Raw genomic sequence first — 21,359 nt, forward strand, 5'->3', positions numbered from 1 at the left:
ATAATAGACACAGCCAGTAAGCATATGAAACAAATTCAACCTCAGAAATAATGAAAGAATTGTGGATTTTAAAATGCTATGCTTTTTGTTGCCCACCAAATTAGCCATTTATAAGAATAAGGAAATAACTCAGTCCTGGTGCAAGTTCTGGAACTCACTGGACTGTAAATTGGCATGGCCATCCTGGAAGCAGCCTGGCAGCATCTGTCAGATACCTTAAAAACATGTCCCCCTTGTATTAGCCTAATGGGGATTTTTTTAAAATGTGCCCCACTTGACTCTGCAATTCTGCTTCTTGGAATTTATCCAGAGGGAGACAGATAAGTATGACAAGATGTATACTTGTTTTTTTGTTTTTTCTTTTTTTTTTGAGACGGAGTCTTGCTCTGTCACCCAGGCTGGAGGGCAGTGGCGCGATCTCGGCTCACTGCAAGCTCCGCCTCCCGGGTTCACACTATTCTCCTGCCTCAGCCTCCCGAGTAGCTGGGACTACAGGCGCCCACCACCACACCCGGCTGATTTTTTGTATTTTTAGTAGAGACCGGGTTTCACCGTGTTAACCAGGATGGTCTCGATCTCCTGACCTCGTGATCTGCCCTCCTTGGCCTCCCAAAGTGCTGGGATTACAGGTGTGAGCCACCGCACCTGGCTGACAAGATGTATACTTGTATGTGCGTGACCATTAATTCTTTTTTTTTTTTTTTTGAGACGGAGTCTTGCTCTGTCACCCAGGCTGGAGTGCAGTGGTGTGATCTGGGCTCACTGCAAGCTCCGCCTCCCGGGTTCACACCATTCTCCTGCCTCAGCCTTCCGAGTAGCTGGGACTACAGGGGCCCGCCACCATGCTCAGCTAATTTTTTTTTTGTATTTTTAGTAGAGACGGGGTTTCACAGTGTTAGCCAGGATGGTCTCAATCTCCTGACCTCGTGATCCGCCCGCTTCGGCCTCCCAAAGTGCTGGGATTACAGGCGTGAGCCACTGCGTCCGGCTAATTCTTTTTAAATGGAAAGAACCTAGATGTCCATAAATAGGGAATGGTCAGAGAAATCACTGTATATTTGTACCAAGGAGCCTGTGTAGCTATCTCAAGTGATGTTGCAAAAGAATATTGTGATGCAGGGATGTTAATGGGTTTTTGTTTTGTTTTTTATAGCTTTATTGAGATGTATTTCACATACTATAAAATTTATCCTTAATGGTTTTTGTTTGTTTTGAGATGGAGTCTTGCTGTGTCCCCTAGGCTGGAGTACAATGGCGCCATCTCAGCTCATGCAACCTCCGTCTCCCCAGTTCAAGCGATTTTCCTGCCTCAGCCTCCCGAGACAGGCGCCCACCACCATGCCCAGCTAATTTTTTTTTTGAGACAGAGTCTTATTCTGTTGCCCAGGCTGAAGTGCAGTGTCATGATCTCAGCTCACTGCAGACTCCGCGTCCTGGGTTCAAGCGATTCTCGTGCCTCAGCCACCAAGTAGCTGGGATTACAGGTGTGCACCACCAGGACCAGCTAATTTCTGTATTTTTAGTAGAGACAGGGTTTCACCATGTTGGCCAGGCTGGCCTTGAACTCCTGACTTCAGGTGATCCACCCACCTTGGCCTCCCTAAGTGCTGGGATTAAAAGCATGGGGTCAATGCGCCAGGCCTCCCTTAATGTATTTTAGGTGGGAAAAAAGGAAACATAAAATAGTATCACAGCGTGGTCCACATGTTTGTAATAATAAAACTTTATATAAGCATACACACAGTCACACACAGAAAAAACATGCTTGAATGTTAACAGCAGTTATATCTGGGAGGTAAAGTCATGGGTACCTTATTTTCTTATTTTTGCATATGTGTATTTTCTAATGTTTCTGCAGAGAACATCAGTTACTTTTATATGAAGAAAAATACAGGAACAGGCTGGAGTTCTGTGTTTTTGAGTCGTTATGGAAGGGTAAAGGCTACACACCTAAGGTGGGTGTCAGGCCTCTATCCTGGGCCACCTCTCACCACTCCCTGCCTCGCGTTGGATGCTTCAGCAACACAAACTACCTGGAGTTGGTGGCTTGCGTGCCATTTCTTACCTGGGCGTGTTTGCTCACTGAGGCCCTCCTACCATGAAGGTCCTTGCCCTTTGCCCACTCCTGTATCCTTAGGGAAGTTTTCCCGGAGCCCCGCGCCCACACTGGGCATCCTGTGACCCTGACCTTCCCCATGTGGAACTCGTCTGTACACATCTGTTTCCTTGTCCCCCCCAGACCCTGCTTTGCCGAGGTGTTTGACTTTGGAGAGCTGGAAGAGACAACTCCTCTTTTGTGTTTTTATCTGTTATTTTTTAATCTGTGTCCAGAGGTGTCTTTTAGCCTCTGGCCCCAATGTCCGCCTTTCATTTTTACGCAGGAGGATCTCAGGATTATCAGGCAAATCAGAGTGCTCAGTGATCTTCAGTAGTGTTCTTTAACTGACTCTTAAATACACAATGAATTTTCTTTTTCTGAAAAGTAAGAGTTTATGAGGGAAGAGAAAGTAAACCCTGCCATTGACAACTTTGGGGGGTTCTTTCACCTGAGAGGACCAGAGAGTCAAGGAAAGATGGGGAGAGGGGTTCTCAGGGCTGTAGTCATCAAACTCCGTGGGCATAAGAAGCCCCCAGGCCTCATGTAACAAGCATCCCATTCCTGGGGCCCACTGTCCAGATACGGGCCAGGAATGGGCACCTCGGGTCATTAGGCTGTAGGTATTTGGAGAGCAGGTCTCACTTTGGGAATAATTGCTCACCTCAGGGCTGGGGTTCAGCTGGATGGGGCTGGCTCTCCTCTCTGTCTCTGTGGTAGTCTCTTGGGGCTCTGTTTGCCATTAGCATCTGCACAAAGCCCAGTTTTCTCCTCTCTGAATTTAACTGGCCACTTGGTGGTGGTGTGTTGGCTCCCCGCCTCTGTACCCTGTATATGCTGCCTTAAAGGATGTCCACCTTTAGCATCTAATTAACCCCAAGTAAAGGAGCTGTGGTTCTTTGTCACTTGGAGCCTTGGATGCTCCTCTGGGAGCAGGAGGAGGTGGAGGCTGCAGCGGAACAGCAGCAGTGGCAGCTGTGTGACGCATCCCAAGTCAAAGACCTGCAGGCTGGGTTAGCATAAGGAAACTCGCTGACTTACTCAGTGAGAAGGGGTCTTTCTGTCTTGTCTAGAGCTGAGAATGAAGCGGAGAGCATCAGACAGAGGAGCTGGGGAAACGTCGGCCAGGGCCAAGGCTCTAGGAAGTGGGATTTCTGGAAATAATGCAAAGAGAGCTGGACCATTCATCCTTGGTAAGCCTCTGACCTTTGGGAAAAATGGGTGGGCTGGGAGGCAGGGGCAGGGCACACTGGCTCGCATGATCTGACCCTACAGACATCAGAGTGAGGTGGCCCACCCACAGTAGTGCGTGGTCCTGCCCTGCCCCAGGCCTGGGCACTACTTGAAACGGAGTATGTTTATATCAGTGGAAGACCCAAGCCTTGGGTCACTCTGTACCAGGGGCTGTCAGTGTTTAAGCCATACCAGCCTTAGATCAGCCTTAGCCAATAGCTAGGCTCCCACTCTCCCCACAGAGAATCCTATGTGTGCCCATAGAATGGTGATGTGCCCACAGGAAGCACACCCATTAGAAGTCATTAGCTGCATTAGAACCCAAGCTCTGGCCAGGTGCAATAGCTCACTTCTGTAATCCCAGCACTTTGCGAGGCTGAGGTGAGAGGATCACTTGTGGCCAAGAGTTCAAGACTTCGCAAGCTTGGGCAACATAGTGAAATCCCGTCTCTACTAGAAATATATAAAAATTAATTAGGCGTGGTGTCACATGCCTGTAATCCTAGCTACTTGGGAGGCTGAGACAGGAGGATTACTTGAGCCCAGGAGTTTGAGGTTACAGTGAGCCGTGATCACGCCACTGCATTCCAGCCTAGGCAATGGTGCGAGACTCTGTCTCTAAAAAAATAAAATAAAATGAAAACCCAAGATCTATCATCCAAGGCACTGCTTTATGCCATTCTTGGATGACATAATTTCACAAAGCATTTTGTATAGCCCCCCAGATTTATTTAAATTGGCACAGAAATCCTGGCACAGGTGTTAGCAGTTGGCCAGAGAAGCAGCAGAGCATTTCTGCATGATGCATAAGGACCAGCAGTCCAAATTGCTTATAGTCAGGGTTGCGGCCAGAGACCGGGCATGAGTTTTACTTTGGGACAGCATTTTGGACTTACAGGCACAGGGTAGTTCCAGCTCCAGTCATTCAGTACATAGTTAATGGTGTGTACCTACTACATGCCAGGCCTGTGCTGTTTGCCAGGCATGCAGCAGTGAATAAGACAGACAAGTTCCTGCCCTCACAGAGAAACAGAGTAAACAACTCACCAGTCATCACTGGTGGTGCAAGTGCCTTGAAGGAAGTTCCACGATAACGTGAGATGAGAAGGGCCCGTAGGTAGGGCAGGCAAGAAAGGCCTGTCTATGAGGAAGCACCATGTGAGCTGACACCTGAGGAGAAGCAGCAACTGTGGGAAAAGCTGGGGAAGAACATTGCAGACAGAAGAAACAGCACTGCAGAGGCCCAGCAGCAGGAAAGGGCTTACCATGTTGGGAACTAGGAGCCCAACATTAGGAGCTGGAGTATGGCATGGGACAGGGAATGGAACATCCTCAGTTAGAAAGGTGGGCGGGAACTGAATCATGCAAGGCCTTGGGGGCCAGACAAGGGAGTTTGGGTGGTATGTTCAGAGCAGTGGGTCTATGAACATTGCACTGGTAAAAAGGAAAACAAAGAGCAGTGGAGCTTCGTTAAGAGTTTTTCACACAGCAGAGGCACTGTGACATCAGATTTCCACTCTCAAAGCTTGGGCAAGGCGCTGTCACGGGACAGTGAGCACTGTGCATCTCCAGAAGTACAGAAAGTCCCCAAAGCTGGCACTTGAACAGGGGCCAGAGAGCTGTATCAGAATCACCAGGGAACCTGTTGCAGCTCTAGTTTCCTGGATCCTCACCCTGAAGTTGCTCTTCAGAGGATCCAGTATCTCTTGGGTTTTGTTGACTTTTTTGAGGCAGGGCTTTGTTCTGTTGCCCTGGCTGGAGTGCAGTGGCACAAACACAGTTCACTGCAGCCTCAACCTCCTGGGCTCAAACGATCCTCCCACCTCAGCCTTCCAAGTAGCTGGGTCTACAGGTGTGCTCCACCATGCTCAGCCAATATTTTATTTTTTGTAGAGAAGAAGTCTCACTCTATGTTGCCCAGGCTGGTCTCAAACTCCTGGGCTCAAGCAGTCCCCCCACCTCAGCCTCCCAAAGTGTTGGGATTACAGGTGTGAGCCACCACACCCAGCCTGGATCTCTTGTTTTTAATACATGCTCCCTAGAGATTCCAGCATGCACCCAGGGTTGAAAACCTGTCTTTGGGAAATGTGTCTGCAAAAGCTGGATGTGCTCCAGGCAGAGCACACATACCCCTCTATTTTTGGAGGGGAGATCTTGAAAACTCTCCACCAGGAGACCTTGGAGGGTCAGTCCAGTGCACGTGAGCTATGGTGCCCTCCTGAATAGAAGGTCTAGTAAAAGACCATGTGGTGACCTGGCGTCGTGACAGCCAGGGCTTCTGAAAAGTAGACCAGCAGCTCTCTGTGCCGTAGGTCCCCGTCTGGGCAACTCACCGGTGCCAAGCATAGTGCAGTGTTTGGCGAGGAAAGATGGCACAGATGACTTCTATCAGCTGAAGGTAAGTGAGACATGGGGGTGAGGGTGCCTCAGGAACAGGGCCTGTCATGCCAACCCACTCCTCCCTCCTCCACCTTCACACCTGCGTCATTGTGAACAAGGGTAGCACCATTTCTTCCCGAGAAGCAATCAAGTTCACAGTCTCCCTCAGAACAACTTCTGATTTAAAGAGTTTTGTCTGTGCACAAATTACATCGCCATCATATTAAGAAAAACGATTTCACTTGGTGTGTTTGTGTGTGCATTGTGCACAAATGTCATGTGGTAGAAAGCCCCCTGCTTCCCCCGTTCTGGTTGTTCTGCTGTGTAAAGTGAGGTGTTCTGGTTTTGGTTTTATTTTTATGCTTTCCTAAAGATCCTGACCCTGGAGGAGAGGGGAGACCAAGGCATAGAGAGCCAGGAAGAGCGGCAGGGCAAGATGCTGCTGCACACCGAGTACTCGCTGCTGTCTCTCCTGCACACGCAGGACGGCGTGGTGCACCACCACGGCCTCTTCCAGGTGAGCGGCCTGCCCCCTCACCCTTCACGCCCACCTCTGGCTGGCTATGGGGGCTGCCACTTGCTGGGGCCACAGCCATACGAGGAGCTCACGTGACCCTTGGGTGTCCCTGCCATGCTGGGTACATCAGGACTTCCAGGGTGGGTGGGATGGGCTGGGCTGGAAGTCAGGCTGGGCCACACTAGCTGTGCTCCTGTGGGGATGGTTATAGCCTAGCCAGGAATGCACACAGTTTGCATCTTAACAGCAGCCAGGCTTTCTTTGAAGAGCCACTTTTCTGAGAAAAGAGGAAAGCAAGAAGTCACTTAAAGACACCTGGGCCCAGGCTGGGCACGGTGGCTCAAAACTGTAATCCCGGCACCTTGGGAGGCTGAGGTGGGCGGATCACAAGGTCAGGAGATCGAGACCATCCTGGCCAACAAGGTGAAACCCCGTCTCCACTAAAAATACAAAAATTAGCTGGGTGTGGCGGCGCACACCTGTAGTCCCAGCTACTCAGGAGGCTGAGGCAGGAGAATCTCTTGAGCCCAGGAGGTGGAGGTTGCAGCGAACCAAGATTGTGCCACTGAACTCCAGCCTGGGCGACAGAGCAAGACTCCATCTCAAAAGGGCCCCCTTGTCCTTTTTTTTTTTATTATTTTTATTTTTTTGAGACATTTGCTGGACAAACTGAAATGCCTGAGCAGGCGGAAGAACAGGTGGTCAGGTCCCTTAGGAAAGGTATTGATTAACAGTGTGTACCTGACAAGAACCATTCTGGGGGCAGCACTGAAGTTGTGTCTCCAGAAATGAAGAGTTGGGTTCAGAATGACCGGGAGGCCTCCTTCACAGGCCTGGGAACAGCCCCATTCCTCAGCTGAGCATCCGCTGAGCCCTCAGCCGTTTGCTGGCCAGGACCAGGTGTTGCTAAGACAGACCTGCTGTTTGAGAGGCAGCACAGTGCCAGAGAGAGCAGTCACATTTTGATGCTGACAGTCCTGGATTCAGCTAGTATGACCTTGGGCAAGTCACTTAAGGTCTCTAGGCCTCAGATTCCCCATCTATAAAATGGGGATAGTGATAACAGTACCTATCTCCAGTGGTGGTTGGGACGATGAATGAGATTGTGTCAAGCACTGAGCTGCTCCTGGAACACTGTCATCATCATTGCTGTTCAGGCAATAAAAACTCCTTGTCAGCTTGAGTTCCTGAAATGAAACAAATGGAAAGCACTCTTCACCCCCATGTATACACCCCACCAAGGTCTTTGTTCTTAGATTTGCAATTAGAGGTGACTCAGAGTATTTTTAGGCAACTCCAAAAATTAGAGTATCCCCATAAACATGAAATCAAATTGAGGGTGATTGTGGTTTCTTGGTATTTTGTCTCTGATATCTTCAGAAGCTTGGCCTTAGTTCATGTCATTTTGGATGAGAGAACCTGGGTGATCAGAAGTGTTTCTAGTGTACTGTTTGTGTGCCAGACACTGTGCTAGGAAAAGCAAATATGAGGTGTGGTCCTGCTCTTAAGAAGAAATGTGGAGGCCGGGCGAGGTGGCTTATGCCTGTAATCCCAGCACTTTGGGAGGCTGAGGCGGGCGGATCATGAGGTCAGGAGATTGAGACCATCCTGGCTAACACGGTGAAACCCCATCTCTACTAAAAGTACAAAAAATTAGCCGGGCATGGTGGCGGGCGCCTGTAGTCCCAGCTACTTGGGAGGCTGAGGCAGGAGAATGGCGTGAACCTGGGAGGCGGAGCTTGCAGTGAGCCGAGAGCACGCCACTGCACTCCAGCCTGGGCAACAGAGTGAGACTCTGTCTCACAAAAAAAAAAAAGAAAAGAAAAAGAAGAAGAAATGTGGATATTCAGTCCTTCAGGAGTTCCCCAGAGGGGACAGTCAGTCTACCCCGCATGACACCAAGGACTTCCTCAAGCTGGTCAGATGAAGTCCCCCTGTTTTTTGTCTTACTCGAAATACTTTTCAGCAAGGAAAATGGGTCTAGAGTTTGCTACCATTGTGTCCATCTCGCAGCCACAACATTGGTGGCAGTACCCACAACATTGGTGGCAGTATCCACTTACTGAGCCCTGGCAGTGCATGACCTAAGCACAGGACATGGATTGTCTTATTTACTTCTCTTGGGCTGTGGGGGAAGGATTACTAGCTCTCTTTTACCAGTGAGGAACTAGAGACCTGGAGAGGGTAAGCAAACTGCCCCAGGTCCCACAGCTAAGACAAGGTGGCTGGGTCCTGAACCCAGCAGTCTGAGGTCAGAGTCACTCTTAGCCACCATGTGACTGTCGGGAGTACTGCGTCCTGACAGTCCTCTTTTCTGAGAAAAGAGGAAAGCAGGAAGGCACTTGAGGAAAACATGTGTCCTGGATACACAGAACCTGTGTGGCCTCTGGAGCCTGCCAAGATTGATCTCCTTCTAACTTCCACCATCTTAGACATCAGAAGGGGGTTCTGTTGGTGATTACTGGAATCTGGGTGCCATGGAGGGAGGATTCCCATTTTTGCTGCTTGAGCACTGAGCTGAGAGGGCCCTTGGGCTCTAAATACCCAGACCTGATCTGAATCCTTTGCATTATGATCAAAGCATTAAGCCTTCACCTGAGATGTTTTAGCTTCAGCCTCTTGCTGGTCCTGGCATTTGGCACACAAGAGGCTGCACAGTGCTGAGCCGCCCCATGGTCTAGGCTGCCTAGGCCTCAGTCTTCTATGGCCCGCACATGCAGGCTAATTCCAGGCTCCCTCATTGGTTTGAGTGTCCAACTCCAGAGGAGAGTCCCAGGCCCTGGCCTTGGCCCTGCCAAGTTCACAGCCAAGCCCTGCGCTGCCCCGTTGCCTCCCAGGACCGCACCTGTGAAATCGTTGAGGACACAGAATCCAGCCGGATGGTTAAGAAGATGAAGAAGCGCATCTGCCTCGTCCTGGACTGCCTCTGTGCTCATGACTTCAGCGACAAGACCGCTGACCTCATCAACCTGCAGCACTACGTCATCAAGGAGAAGAGGCTCAGTGAGAGAGAGACTGTGGTCATCTTCTACGACGTGGTCCGCGTGGTGGAGGCCCTGCACCAGGTGAGGCCACACCCTGCTGCTGCGCCTTCTGGCCACAGAAAGCCACCTTTCTTGCTGCTGCTGAGCAGAAGGCAGCTCTGTCCTGTGCACCCAGGTATGCTTTGCAGCTGGGAGTGTCCAAAAGAAGAGTGACTGAATGGCAGGTGCACAGGGTGAGGCACAGTGCCACCCTGCAGGCCACCTTCCTGTTGAGGGCTGACCCGCAGCCCAGCTGTGGTAATTACCACAGCCAACTGTGTTAATTCCCCATCAGTTAAGAGGCCTGGTGTCCACCCCCATGTAGTGATGACAGTGAGATACCCACCCAAGCACGTCTAAGCTTTTTGTAGGATTAGAGGTGTCAGGCACGCTGGGACAAAGGATAGGAGAGCCTGAGCCTCTTCCCGGTGCACCGCTTCTGTGGGCCAAGCCTGTGGTACTTAGTCACAAAGCCAGGACAGCTCCTCCCCGACCCCCAGATCCATCCTGTCCATGGATTGTCTAATGGAGGGGAAAAAATGAGTGACTTTCCCCACCAGCCACTGCCCTGAGGGAAGAAAGAGCTAAAGAAGCTGCCACAGATGGGGAGACACTGACTAGGTGCACATTCATTCCCCATCCAGACGCGTAAGTCATGCTAACTTGGAACTGTCCTGATCTGCCTGTGCTTGGAGCCTAAAGAGACACATCATAGAATTTTTCCCGCCTTCTCGAACACCTGGAGAGCCCCCATCTTACAGGGTGGGCCCTGACCCCACCTCTCACATTGACAATATAAACCATACGCCTGTTGTTTTACAGAAAAATATCGTGCACAGAGACCTGAAGCTGGGGAACATGGTGCTCAACAAGAGGTAAGATCCCTGTCTCTACATCCATATAGTTACCCCGGGGCTGGGGCGGGCTACACATTGCAACTCTCCAGTGCCCTGAAGTGTCCTCATGAGGATTCCGACTCAAAACAACCCACTTCCTCCAGGAATCCCAGGGCTCAGGGATGGAATGAACATGGGAATTGGGGGCTTGCTGAGACTGGGAGTTTTGAGCCACAGAAAGGGAGCTCTGGGAAGACCTTTAGGTCTCCTCCCTGGTCCATTTATTTGTCATGCCTGGCTCCTAGTGGGTACTCAGAAAATTACTATAAGAATGGACTAAATGGTCAGGCGCAGTGGCTCCCGCCTGTAATCCCAGCACTTTGGGAGGCTGAGGCGAGAGGATCACTTGAGCCCAGGAGTTTGAGACCAGCCTGGGCAACATAGTGAAGACCCCATCTCTGCAAAAATATATATATTTTTTGAATGGACAAATGGGGTGAAGGAACGAGCAAAATGAGGCCTTGCCATAGGTCAATTTCCTCAGGAAACAGACTCTGAGGTTTACGTGCAGAAGGTTTACTGTGAAGTGCTCTCAGGGTGAGGGGGTGGAATTAGGCAGAGGGAGAAGCTGAACCGCAGTAAAGTCCCAGCAGGGCCTCAGCCTGAAAAACTCGAGAGTGGGATGGCCTGCAGATGGCCCGCACGTGGCCTTTGTGCCCCCACAGCAATCCGTCACTGAATGTCTGCTGTCCTTAGGGAGGGGCATTCCCTTAGGCAAGGCAGCTTCTTTTGGCTAAGAGGGCCTCCTGGAGAGGGATGCAGCTGTGAGTGGTTACCTGTAAAATGCCACCAGCTCTCTCAGCAGCAGGGAGAGCATGCCTTAGACTTGGAGGGGATCTGGCGGCCCACCCTTGTCAGGGTGAACCAGCAGCAGAGGGACATCAAGCGCGTCCCTGGTTTCAGGTTGTCATCCCGCCTCGACAGAGGGTCCTGGGCCTCTTTGGAGTGATCTGGGACAGTGCTACCACTGTCTCACCGTGTTGGAGGGACCACCAACCATGTAGGAACCCAGGACCAGCAGGAAGTGGGCCCACTCTGTGGGCTACCATGATCCTTGAAATGCAGGGCTGAGAAGGGCACATCTCCCCCACTCCGCCCCCACCCATTATTTCTGAGCCTCCCTCCCTCACCTCTCAACTCAGCGTTGAGCAGGTTGGAGAGCTTACAAAGGCAGCCTGAATCTCACAGCAGCAGTGTGGTGGTGGGTGATTCATTCCATGATGTGGCCAGCCCAGCCCAGGAAGGGCCTGAGGCCCACTCCTCTAAAGAGGCCAAAGCCACCGTGGTCAGAGGGAAAGAAGCTGCCTGGAGGTTGGCCTCCGGGGAGGGGGCATTGCCTTGTGCCCCATCTCAACTGATGGGGAATTACTGCTGGGGGCTCCAGATCCCATAGCTCCAGCCTGAGAGGCCATCGGGACGATGCTGTGCACCTCAGCGGCTAAGCATTCTCCGTCCTTCGACTAGCACACCTGGTGCTGGGGCTGCAGACAGAAACTCTCAGTGGTCCCTTTGGAGCCCACCATCTGATGGGGTACTGACCAGAAGATGGTATCGTGTGGAGGACTGGCGTGCAGCCGGCAAGGGACATGTGGAGGGACAGTGGCTGCCACCTGAGTCGATTTGTGAAGGATGAGTTGGGATTTGCCAGGCTGAGAAAGTGAAGGGATGAGAACCTTGCCCTGCTATGCTCTGCAGGGGGAAGGGAGGGAAACAGGAAATTCCAGAGCTGCTTGAACCCTGGGCTGGCTGAGTGAGTGAGTTGAGGAGGACGGAAGCAACACTGACATGGGGGTCAGACCTGGCTCACTTCCCAGTGCCACCTCTTCGTTATCTTGGAGACCACGAGAGTGTGGTCATTTGGTTACTCATTGATTGAATTCATATGTTGAGGTACCAAGCACTTCTCGAAGCTTCCATTTCCTCATCTGTGAAAGTGAAGGTCATCCTGGCTTCCTGGGAAGATTGGCCTGAGATGCAAATAAGTGGGTGTGAGGCTACCTAATGTGATGGGGTTTGGCACATCACAAGCACACCCCAGTGCTAATCTAGCCAGGACTGGAGAGCCTGTGGCTGAGAGACAGGAGAACAGGACCCATGGGCTGACATCTCTGGAGATGAGGCCTGCTGCGTGTTGAGCGGCCAACGAGGACACCCCTGGTGAGGGCCCAGCTGTCCCCCAGCCATAGCTCTGCATCATGAGAGGAGGTGGTGGGGAGCCCTGAGCAAACCAGCCCTGGGCTGTGGAGAGCCAGTTGTCATAAAGTTGGGAAATTAGGTCCTGCCCCTTCCCCTGGCCCTCTCTGGGGGCCTTGGGCCAGTCCCATCCTGCTGTGGACTACAGGCTTACTGTTCACAAAAAGAGAGCATATTTTTTGGGCACCTAAATCCATCTGGCCGCAGAGCCCGTGTGCCCTCCAGCTGGACTAGAGAGCTCCCAGGCCTTCCACAGCAGCCATTCATTGGCTGTAAATGAACATCCCAGGGTTGTCATGGGAACTTGCCGTGCTCATGCCTGCTAACCACACCAGCACTCCTGGCCCTTTGTGTCACTGGGGGATTTGCTTCCAACTCTCACTTCTCCAGGCCCCCTTGGTCCTGGGAGTGTAGTCAAGGGGTCGCACCTCCCTGCATACGCCGGCGTGGCTGTAGCAGCTCTGCTGTGAGTGTGAGTGCTTGCTCCTCAGGGTGCAGAATGCCGATGCCTCACTCATACCCAGTGTCCTGGTTGTACTTCCTGAATCTGATAAATCCCCCTTTTTGTGTCTTGGGGCAGACAGAGGTTCTGGCTGCCTTTCACTTGAGTCATGGGCGCTCTAGAGTGGCAGGGTAGTGTGGTGCAGAGAGACTCACTGCTCCGTGTGTGTCCTCTGGCACACCCTCCGCTCTGGGGCCCCACTCTCACCTCGTTCAGTTGACCTGAAGGAGCTCCAGCCCACTCCAGCCCCTTCCCACCCATCATGCCAGGCTATAACTCCACTGGAGCAGCAGGCGGACCAGCTGGAGGCCGTCTCAGCAGAGCAGAGAGCTCCCAAGGAGCAGACAGGGGGAGGTGTTGGCAAGGCAGCTGCAACAACAAGTTCACCCCGCTTTGGATTTTAAAAGGATCGAAATTCGAAATCCTCTTCTGGGGTTATGTGAGGTGCTGTGGGGTCTTTCTGCTTCCTCCTTTCTTTTTGGTAGGCAAGCAACATACCAGGTTCCTAGAAAAGGAGAAAAACACTGTGGCAGCCCAGAGGGCCATAGCTAAAGCATGACTCACTCAGAACCGATCCTACTGACACACGTCCCCTCCCTCCGTCCCACTCTGCCCTTGCCCCCTCCTGTCAGGACCAGACTAGGGGGTCTGGGACTCCCAGGGAGCCATGCACCTCCCCCTTGGGTGGTGGTGGAAGGGCAGGGAAGTGTTGCCAAACCTCAGGAGGACTTGGAGCTGCCCGTGCCGCTTCCTGTGGAGAGACTCCAGTGCGCCTGCCGCTCAGCCCTGCAGAGCCTCAGCTGTGCCTGCCCGTGCCCCCCACCAGCAGTGTTGAGTTGAAAGCTCAGCCACGCTGGCATGTGCTCTCCAGGGCCTGTTGTCACACCATGGCACCTCTCCCCTACCGCCTCCAAGACAGAGTCTTTCCTACCAGGTGTGCCAATCGTCGGGGATAAGAGGACAACACCAGCTTCTACTATTTGCCAGGCATTGGGCTAAGTGCCCTCCATGAGATTATCTTATCTTGCTGAATCCTAACCCAGTTCTGGAGTTTGGTGCTAGGATTTCACTGTTGTACACATGAGGAAATTGAGGTTTAGCAAGAGATTCACACAGCAAGGAAGTGGCAGAGCCAGGACTAGGAACCTGACTCCCAAACCCACCATAATCTCCTGAGCTGTCCTCCTCCCAGCCTCAGAGACCCACAGGATGCATTTGCAGCTTCTGCGGCCATCTCTGACCAGGGGAGAAAACCCACAGTGCCTCTGCTCTGTGGGAACCTTCTGGACAAGAGGCCTGAGCAGCCCCATATTCAGGGCAGCGGCACTGGAGCTTCAGAGCTAGAGCAGCCCACTCCTTGACGTGCAAGTGACCCCTCGCAGTGACCCTTCACCTGTGCGCTCAGGCTCTAGCTGCCCGCGGGCCACCAGTCAGATTCCTATGGCAGCTGACAGGGCAGACCTATGTAGGCACTGGAGTCAGCGTTTCCATGGGGAATCCAGAGGACAGGCTGGCCTTTGTTTTGCATCAAGCCCTTTGCCAGCAGAATTCCCCAAGGTCACCAAGGGTCTCAGAGCCTCCTGGACACAGCTCCTGGGGAAATCCACCAGCAGCCACACATGCCCTGTGCCTCTGAGAGTTGATTGTAGGGAGAGGCAGCCCAAGGCCCCCATGGAGCTCACCTTCCTGCTGTCCTCCCAGCTTCTCCCCCTAGCTTCTCCACCCAGCCGTCCGACACAGGAGCAGGGCAGTTGAGTAGAGAGGCACCCTTCCTCACTGCCTGCCCCAGTGGGCCAGGAAACCTTTCCCAGGCCTCTTAGACAGGGCCTGCCCACCCTCCCAGCCCCCAGTGTGGTGTAAGGTGTAAGGGTCCTCTCAGGGCACTTCCTTTTGTCCACATGTGAGTTTTCTCCAAAGGATCAGAGCCCAAAGCTGCCCTGCCGCACGCCTTTCAGAGGGAGGGTCTGTGATGTTCTAGCCAGGGCAGAGTCACAAGTACGAGGTAAGGGATGAGTCAGCTTTGATGGAACAGAAGGAAAAGTCATTTGGGGCCTGGGGCCCTGCCCAGGGACACATCTCAGCATGAGGCAGCTGTCAGTTGTGTGCGCAGCTCTGGGGCCCTGCAGACCTGGGCTTGGATCCTGCTCTTCTGCTCACCAGCTGCGTGACCTTGGCCAAGTCCTTTCACTTCCCTGTGCCTTTGTTGTATCATCTGAAACAGGACAGTGAGAAAATCCCCCTCATTGGCCACTGTCAGTTTCTTCCTCTGCAGTGGTTGTGGGGCCAAGTGAGAACTGACATATTCCATGGTGTGGAGGTGGCTCGGGGCCAGCTCTTGGGTCACCTTCCAAGGTGGAGTCACTCACCTCTGCTGGACTTCCTTTTCCTCATGTGTGAATGAGGAAATTGAACTAAATCTCAGGTCACTCCCAGTCTAGAATATTACATGAGGCTGTTTGAGAAATCTCTGAAAGTTGTTCTAAGCCCTAAGCTGTACCCCGAGATTCAGCCAGGGCAGCAGGTCCAGGGATGGCCTGTGCAACACTCAGGTACCTGGGAGAGAAGCCGATCCCTGCTGGAACAGCTCGGCTGGTGGCCAGAAAAGTCTGGGGCCTGATTCCTCTGCTCTGCTCCCTGGAGAGGGGATCGGGGCAGCTGCTTCACCCTCTGATGAGAAGCCCACCTCCTATTGTTCAGGATTGGGGGTTGGCCTGGCGAGGTATGCCCTGCCCGCGTGTCTTGTGCCTGTTGCTATAGACACTGAGGTTTGTTCACTCTCTCTCTCCCACTCCTAGGACACATCGGATAACCATCACCAACTTCTGCCTCGGGAAGCATCTGGTGAGCGAGGGGGACCTGCTGAAGGACCAGAGAGGGAGCCCTGCCTACATCAGTCCCGACGTGCTCAGCGGTATGTGTGTGTGCCAGACAGTGGGCCTCTAAGCTCAATACAGCCAGGTTCTGTGACAATCCACTCAGCAAATTTGTGGGCAGGCCCTGGGCAAGGTGCTGGGGCTTCACTGGGGGCCCAGACCAGTACTGTCCCCTCCCATACAAAATGTTTGGTCTGTTGGAGGTGGAAGACATAATGATAACATGAATGCATGTTTAATTCCTCTGAGATTAGTGCTAGGGAGGAACGGGATTGCTGTGAGAGTGGATGAAGGGTGCTTGGAGGACTTTCCCCACGAGGTGACAGTTGAGCTATGATCTTAAGGGGAACTAGGAATCCCCTGGGTGTGTGTGACTGGGCTGAGGCTGAGGGTCCCAGAGGCAGCACAGCACGTTGGAGCAATTGCAAGCTGCTCAGAAAGTGAGCCTGGTTCAAGGGGAAGCCAGAGAGGTGCGCAGGGCCCAGATCAGGCAAGGCCTGACATAGGCCTCTTTAAGAGATGTCATCCTTTACTTCAAGTGCAAGTGGAAGCCATTGAACAGTTCTTAACTGAGTGTGCCGCTGTGAGTTTGTGTTTCAGAGCCCTCTCTCCTTGTCTGTGTTTATTCATTCTGTTACTGTTTGCTGAGGGCCACCCAGGCCCAAAGCTCTGTTCTAGACACTTTGGAGACAACAGGGAACAAAGTAGACAAACGTTGCTGCCTTCATGGAGCTGACTTTCTAGTGGGGATGAGACAGATAATACACAAAACAAATAAATAACTCACAGGCCGGGTGCAGTGGCTCATGCCTGTAATCCCAACACTTTGGGAGGCTGTGGCAGGCCTCCCAAAGGTCAGGAGTTCGAGACCAGCCTGGCCAATATGGTGAAACCCTGTCTCTACTAAAAATACAGAAATTAGCCGGACGTGGTGGTGGTTGCCTGTAATCCAAGCTACTCAGGAGGCTGAAGCAGGAGAATCGCTTGAACCCGGGAGGTGGAGGTTGCAGTGAGCCAAGATTGTGCCACTGCACTCCAGCCTGAGCAACAGAGCGAGACTCCACCTGAAAAAAAAAAAAAAGAAAAAAAAAACCTCATAAAGTTACTGCCCACAGATCTGATTTCCAAGTTCCAGACACTGTGCTGAGCGTGACTCACATTATCTGTTTAAACCACACAGCTACCCTGTGAGGCCAGTATCTATCTTAAGTCCTTTTTTCACAGATGAGGAAATTGAGGCTCAGAGAGATGACATCTCTTGTCCAAAGTCATAGCTAATAAATAGTAAACTGGAAAATGGAGGCACAGCCCCAGGGCTGCCTCCCACTAAAGCTCATTCTCCCAACTCTTTCACTGGCGACTCTGTTGCTTCCTCTTTCCCCCTGTCCTTGGCCCAAATCCTTTAGGGAACCGGGGCTTACACCAGCTCCTATCCCTCCAACATGGAGAACTTGGGGTTGTCTCCAAGATCCTTCATCCCCACCCCACACATGAGTGCCCCCTTTCCGTGCAGTGGCCGAGCCAGCCTCGTCCCAGGTCTTCACACACGTCGTGGTGAGCAGGCTGCTGTAATACAAGCACTTACAACTCCCTTGAAGGCTCCCCCAGCTGCCGCTTCTGCTGGAGAGCCAGGCCTGTCCCTAGGGCTGCCCGTGTGCAAAGACAGTAGCACCATTCCTCAGACCTGGGGGTTTTGGTTAGAGTCACTACAGCCTCTGCTAGAGGGACCTGGGTGCCAGGGGTATACCCTAACCCTTGGGGCACCACCCCCATGGCCCGGCACAGTCTGGCACCCTCCACAGTAATCCCCAAAGCATCCCCATAGGAGATAGAGCCAGGCTCCTCCTTCCACCCAGCCCCTGTGAGTGGGGCTGTGCCTGTTTGCAGGGCTCGAGCTGCGGGCTGGCCCTGGTTGGGACTCCGCTCTTGCAGCACCAGCCTAGAGTGGCCTTCATTTGCAGTCTGAGGTTCTGTGGCCCTCCCTGCTGTTGCCAGCAGCCTATCCTTCTGGCTCTTCCAGACTCGTGCCAGTCTTGGAGGATGAAACAAAGGAATCTGACTGAATCAGAGAGAATCCTCAACTGGGAGACCAGAGACCTGGGTTCCCATTCTGGCCTTGCTGTTGAACCAGCTGTGTGATCATGGCCTCCAATCTCCTTCTGACTTCAGCCTCCTCCCTCCTGGGTTAGAAGCTGAAGTACCAGCCCTACCATGTGGGTTTCGGACCCAGGTCTGCCCTTTCATTTATTCTCCATGTGCCCAGTATGGGCATGGGGCATGGAGCTGTGAAAAGGCAGGCCTGGTCTGGCCCTCATGGAGGTGATAGTCTGGCTAATAACTGTGTGAATTTGGGGAAGTTACAGACCTCTCTGAGCCTCCGTTTTCTCATCTATAAATTAGGGATGGCAGTAGTAGTACCTGAGGGATTAAATAATGCCCTTAACCAGCCAGGCGCGGTGGCTCACACCAGTAATCCCAACATTTTGGGAGGCCGAGGTGGGTGGATCACGAGGTCAGGAGATCGAGACCATCCTGGTTAACACAGTGAAACCCTGTTTCTACTAAAAATACAAAAAATTAGCCGGGCATGGTGGCGGGCGCCTGTAGTCCCAGCTACTCGGGAGGCTGAGGCAGGAGAATGGCGTGAACCTGGGAGGCGGAGCTTGCAGTGAGCCGAGATCTCGCCACTGCACTCCAGCCTGGGCAACAGAGCGAGACTCTGTCTCAGGAAAAAAAAAATATATATATGTATATGTATATATATATACACATATATATATACACACATATATATGCACATATATATACACACATATATATACACACATATATATACACATATATACACACATATATACACATATATGTACACATATATACACACATATATACACATATATACACACATATATATACACATATATATACATATACATATATACACATATATACATACATATATATATATATATATATACATGTAATGCCCTTAACCTAGTGTCTGGCATGATCGTTGCTGAAAGGGAAGCTTGCGGGTACAGTGTCCCCTCAGAAGCCAAAGCCCAGGGAAGGTCGCCTGCCCAGGTCAGGCTCCCAGCGAGTTTGTCTGGGGAGGGGCCATTCATACCTCCAGGTCAGGGCAGAGGCTTGGGCTGAGGGAACCCTACACAGGTCCTGAAAGCAGATCTTCCTGCCTAAGCCAGCAGGACAGCTCAACAGGAAGCATCTTCCAGACACGGGAGGAGAGGGAGCACCTTTTTTGGAGCCATACAGAGCTAAGAATGGTGGTACAAGTAATAGATTCTGTACTGGCAACCCCACTTGGTGGAGCAAGTTCTAGGAAAAGGGGGCTGTCCTCGAGTCAGCCATGGGGTCAGCCACACAGTCACCGCAGCTGCTCTTTGGCACCGGGCGCTGGAAAGAGCCGAGGATGACACAGCCTGGAAAGAGCTTGGGAGAAGTTCATCTTCCACAGAACTACCTGCTATACCAGCCAGGGCAGGTGCTTATTCCCCACAACAGCCCTCTGTGGTAGGTGGCAGTGCCATCCTAAAGGTGCCGTGGTACCTTCTGAAGACGCAGGCTGAGGCCTGTAATGGCACTGCCATGCACACATGGCACACCCTCTCCCGGTTAAACTGTTTACCCTTCACTGGGCCCTGGTCGCCCAGGGAGATGACGCTAGGGTGCCTGGCAGCATCTCTTCCACGCCCATGGAGAACGGAGTTGTGTTCTGGGGTCCAGGCTGCCACAGCCTGCTGGTGTGCTGTAGGGTGCATCGCAGGGAGTGGGCAGGGCCAAGGGCTTTCAAATGCTCCAGAAGTCTTCATATTTCGCATTTGGGGGAGTGGGTCAGACAATGGCTGGCACATGGGAAGTGCTATATTGCTGGTGGGTGGGTGGACAGGTTGCCCTGAAAGCAGGCAAGCAGCAGGGCCTGACAGTCAGATGTGGGTCCACTGAGCAGCCATGTGGCCCTGGACAGAGCAGATCACTGGGCCTCAGTGTCCTCAAGCTGTGGAGCACAGTTAGTGAAATAAAAGTGTTTCTTCCCGTGCTGTCCTAAAGCGGGTGCTCAGTTAGATGTCTGCTCCTTTTCGCTTTACACATGAGGAAACTCTCACAGAGAGGTGAATTAAGTGGCCATCCTTCATTTAGCAAATACTTGGGTCCATGCTGGGCACTGGGGCTCAGCAGTGAACACCACAGGGAGGCACCTGCACCTGAGAACTTCCCTTCTAGAGGGGAGACGGGGAGTCACAAGTAGACAAAGGAGGGGACCTGCAAGTGGTCATCGGGGCTGTGAAGGAGGCAGGCGGGGTGTGGGGACGGTGACAGGCGGAGCGGCCAGCTCATCTGAAGCCAGCTGGTTATCTGCTGTGCCAGCGTTCTTGACCCCCTGCTTATGAGCTGCTGTGCTGGGTGCTGGGGCTGCAGACCCAGGCCTGGCTCCCAGGCGCTCGCCATCTGGCCGGGCGGGGCAGGTGCTGTGAGCAGGTGCTGAGTGAGCCCTCTCCTTGGGGCAGGAGAGGCGCATCCTGAGGAACAGGGGAGCGGGGAGCACGGGCAGGAGCTCAGAGGACTCTGGTGGGACCGGAAGTGAGGGTGGCAAGTGGAGGGTCCCGGGTGGGATTCCAGGCTGGTGAGCCGCGGTGGTGTTGTGGCGTGAAGACTGAGTGTGGTGTGTGTGCCCGTAGGCCGGCCGTACCGTGGCAAGCCCAGTGACATGTGGGCCCTGGGCGTGGTGCTCTTCACCATGCTGTATGGCCAGTTCCCCTTCTACGACAGCATCCCACAGGAGCTCTTCCGCAAGATCAAGGCTGCCGAGTATACCATCCCTGAGTGAGTCCTGCCTCCCGGGGGGTCGGGGGGCAGCCAGCCTGATGGGCTCAAGGCAGGGAAACGGCACAGTGAGCCTGGGCATCCTGGCCACAGACCCAGCACCACTCACTGAGCCCTCCTCCCCAACTCCCTGCCTCAGGGATGGACGGGTTTCTGAGAACACCGTGTGTCTCATCCGGAAGCTGCTTGTCCTTGACCCCCAGCAGCGCCTGGCCGCCGCCGACGTCCTGGAGGCCCTCAGTGCCATCATTGCATCATGGTAAGTGGACAGGTACTTGACCAGGCACAAGGCTGCGTCCTCAGGGCCTCTGCCCATCCTACCCAGAAAAGCAGCCAGTAGTCAGCGTGCTTCTCTGCCAGTTAGAGTCAGACTTCCAGATTCTCTGCATGGGCAAGATTGGGAGGGCATAGGCAGAACTGAAGGTTGAGCAACTATAGGCTGCTGTAGTTACCCAGGCCCTGCCAGCGGGGGATGGGCATTGCCTCACTGAGTTCTCACCACCACCTGTAAGGGAGAAATTGTCCCCCTTTATGGGATAAGAAAACTGAGGCTCAGAGAAGCAGTCTCTCATGGCAGGAACACAACCCAGGTGTGTCTGACTCCAGTTAAGTCTGGGATCAATGGACCTGGTCTCTCTGGGGCCAGCCTGACCTGTCTGCCTCCCTGCAGGCAGTCCCTGTCATCTCTGAGTGGGCCTTTGCAAGTGGTTCCTGACATCGATGACCAAATGAGCAATGCGGATAGCTCCCAGGAGGTGAGTTGGGGAGGGCAGATGGGCCATTACCCAGCCCCGAGGGACGGGCTT

At 52.9% G+C, this 21,359-nt stretch overlaps 1 protein-coding gene across 4 annotated transcripts in view; it reads left to right on the forward strand.

Annotated features, from left to right (window-relative positions):
• STK40 (serine/threonine kinase 40) overlaps positions 1–21,359 on the forward strand; it is a 46,791-nt gene that overhangs the window by 21,743 nt on the left and 3,689 nt on the right. The window contains exons 2-11 of one of the 4 annotated variants that reach the window (XM_054495739.2): positions 1,859–1,955; positions 3,169–3,288; positions 5,626–5,726; positions 6,081–6,224; positions 9,062–9,289; positions 10,070–10,122; positions 15,634–15,749; positions 20,409–20,553; positions 20,693–20,812; positions 21,224–21,308. In XM_054495739.2, the coding sequence (XP_054351714.1) occupies positions 3,177–3,288; positions 5,626–5,726; positions 6,081–6,224; positions 9,062–9,289; positions 10,070–10,122; positions 15,634–15,749; positions 20,409–20,553; positions 20,693–20,812; positions 21,224–21,308 (1,104 nt within the window). In that variant the 5' untranslated portion in view covers positions 1,859–1,955; positions 3,169–3,176. The remainder of the gene's footprint in view (positions 1–1,858; positions 1,956–3,168; positions 3,289–5,625; positions 5,727–6,080; positions 6,225–9,061; positions 9,290–10,069; positions 10,123–15,633; positions 15,750–20,408; positions 20,554–20,692; positions 20,813–21,223; positions 21,309–21,359) is intronic. The other 3 variants (XM_063665796.1, XM_054495728.2, XM_054495750.2) reach the window with 3 other exon arrangements.

The sequence above is a fragment of the Pongo pygmaeus genome, chromosome 1 (genome assembly GCF_028885625.2).
Source record: "Pongo pygmaeus isolate AG05252 chromosome 1, NHGRI_mPonPyg2-v2.0_pri, whole genome shotgun sequence".
Taxonomy (NCBI): domain Eukaryota; kingdom Metazoa; phylum Chordata; class Mammalia; order Primates; family Hominidae; genus Pongo; species Pongo pygmaeus.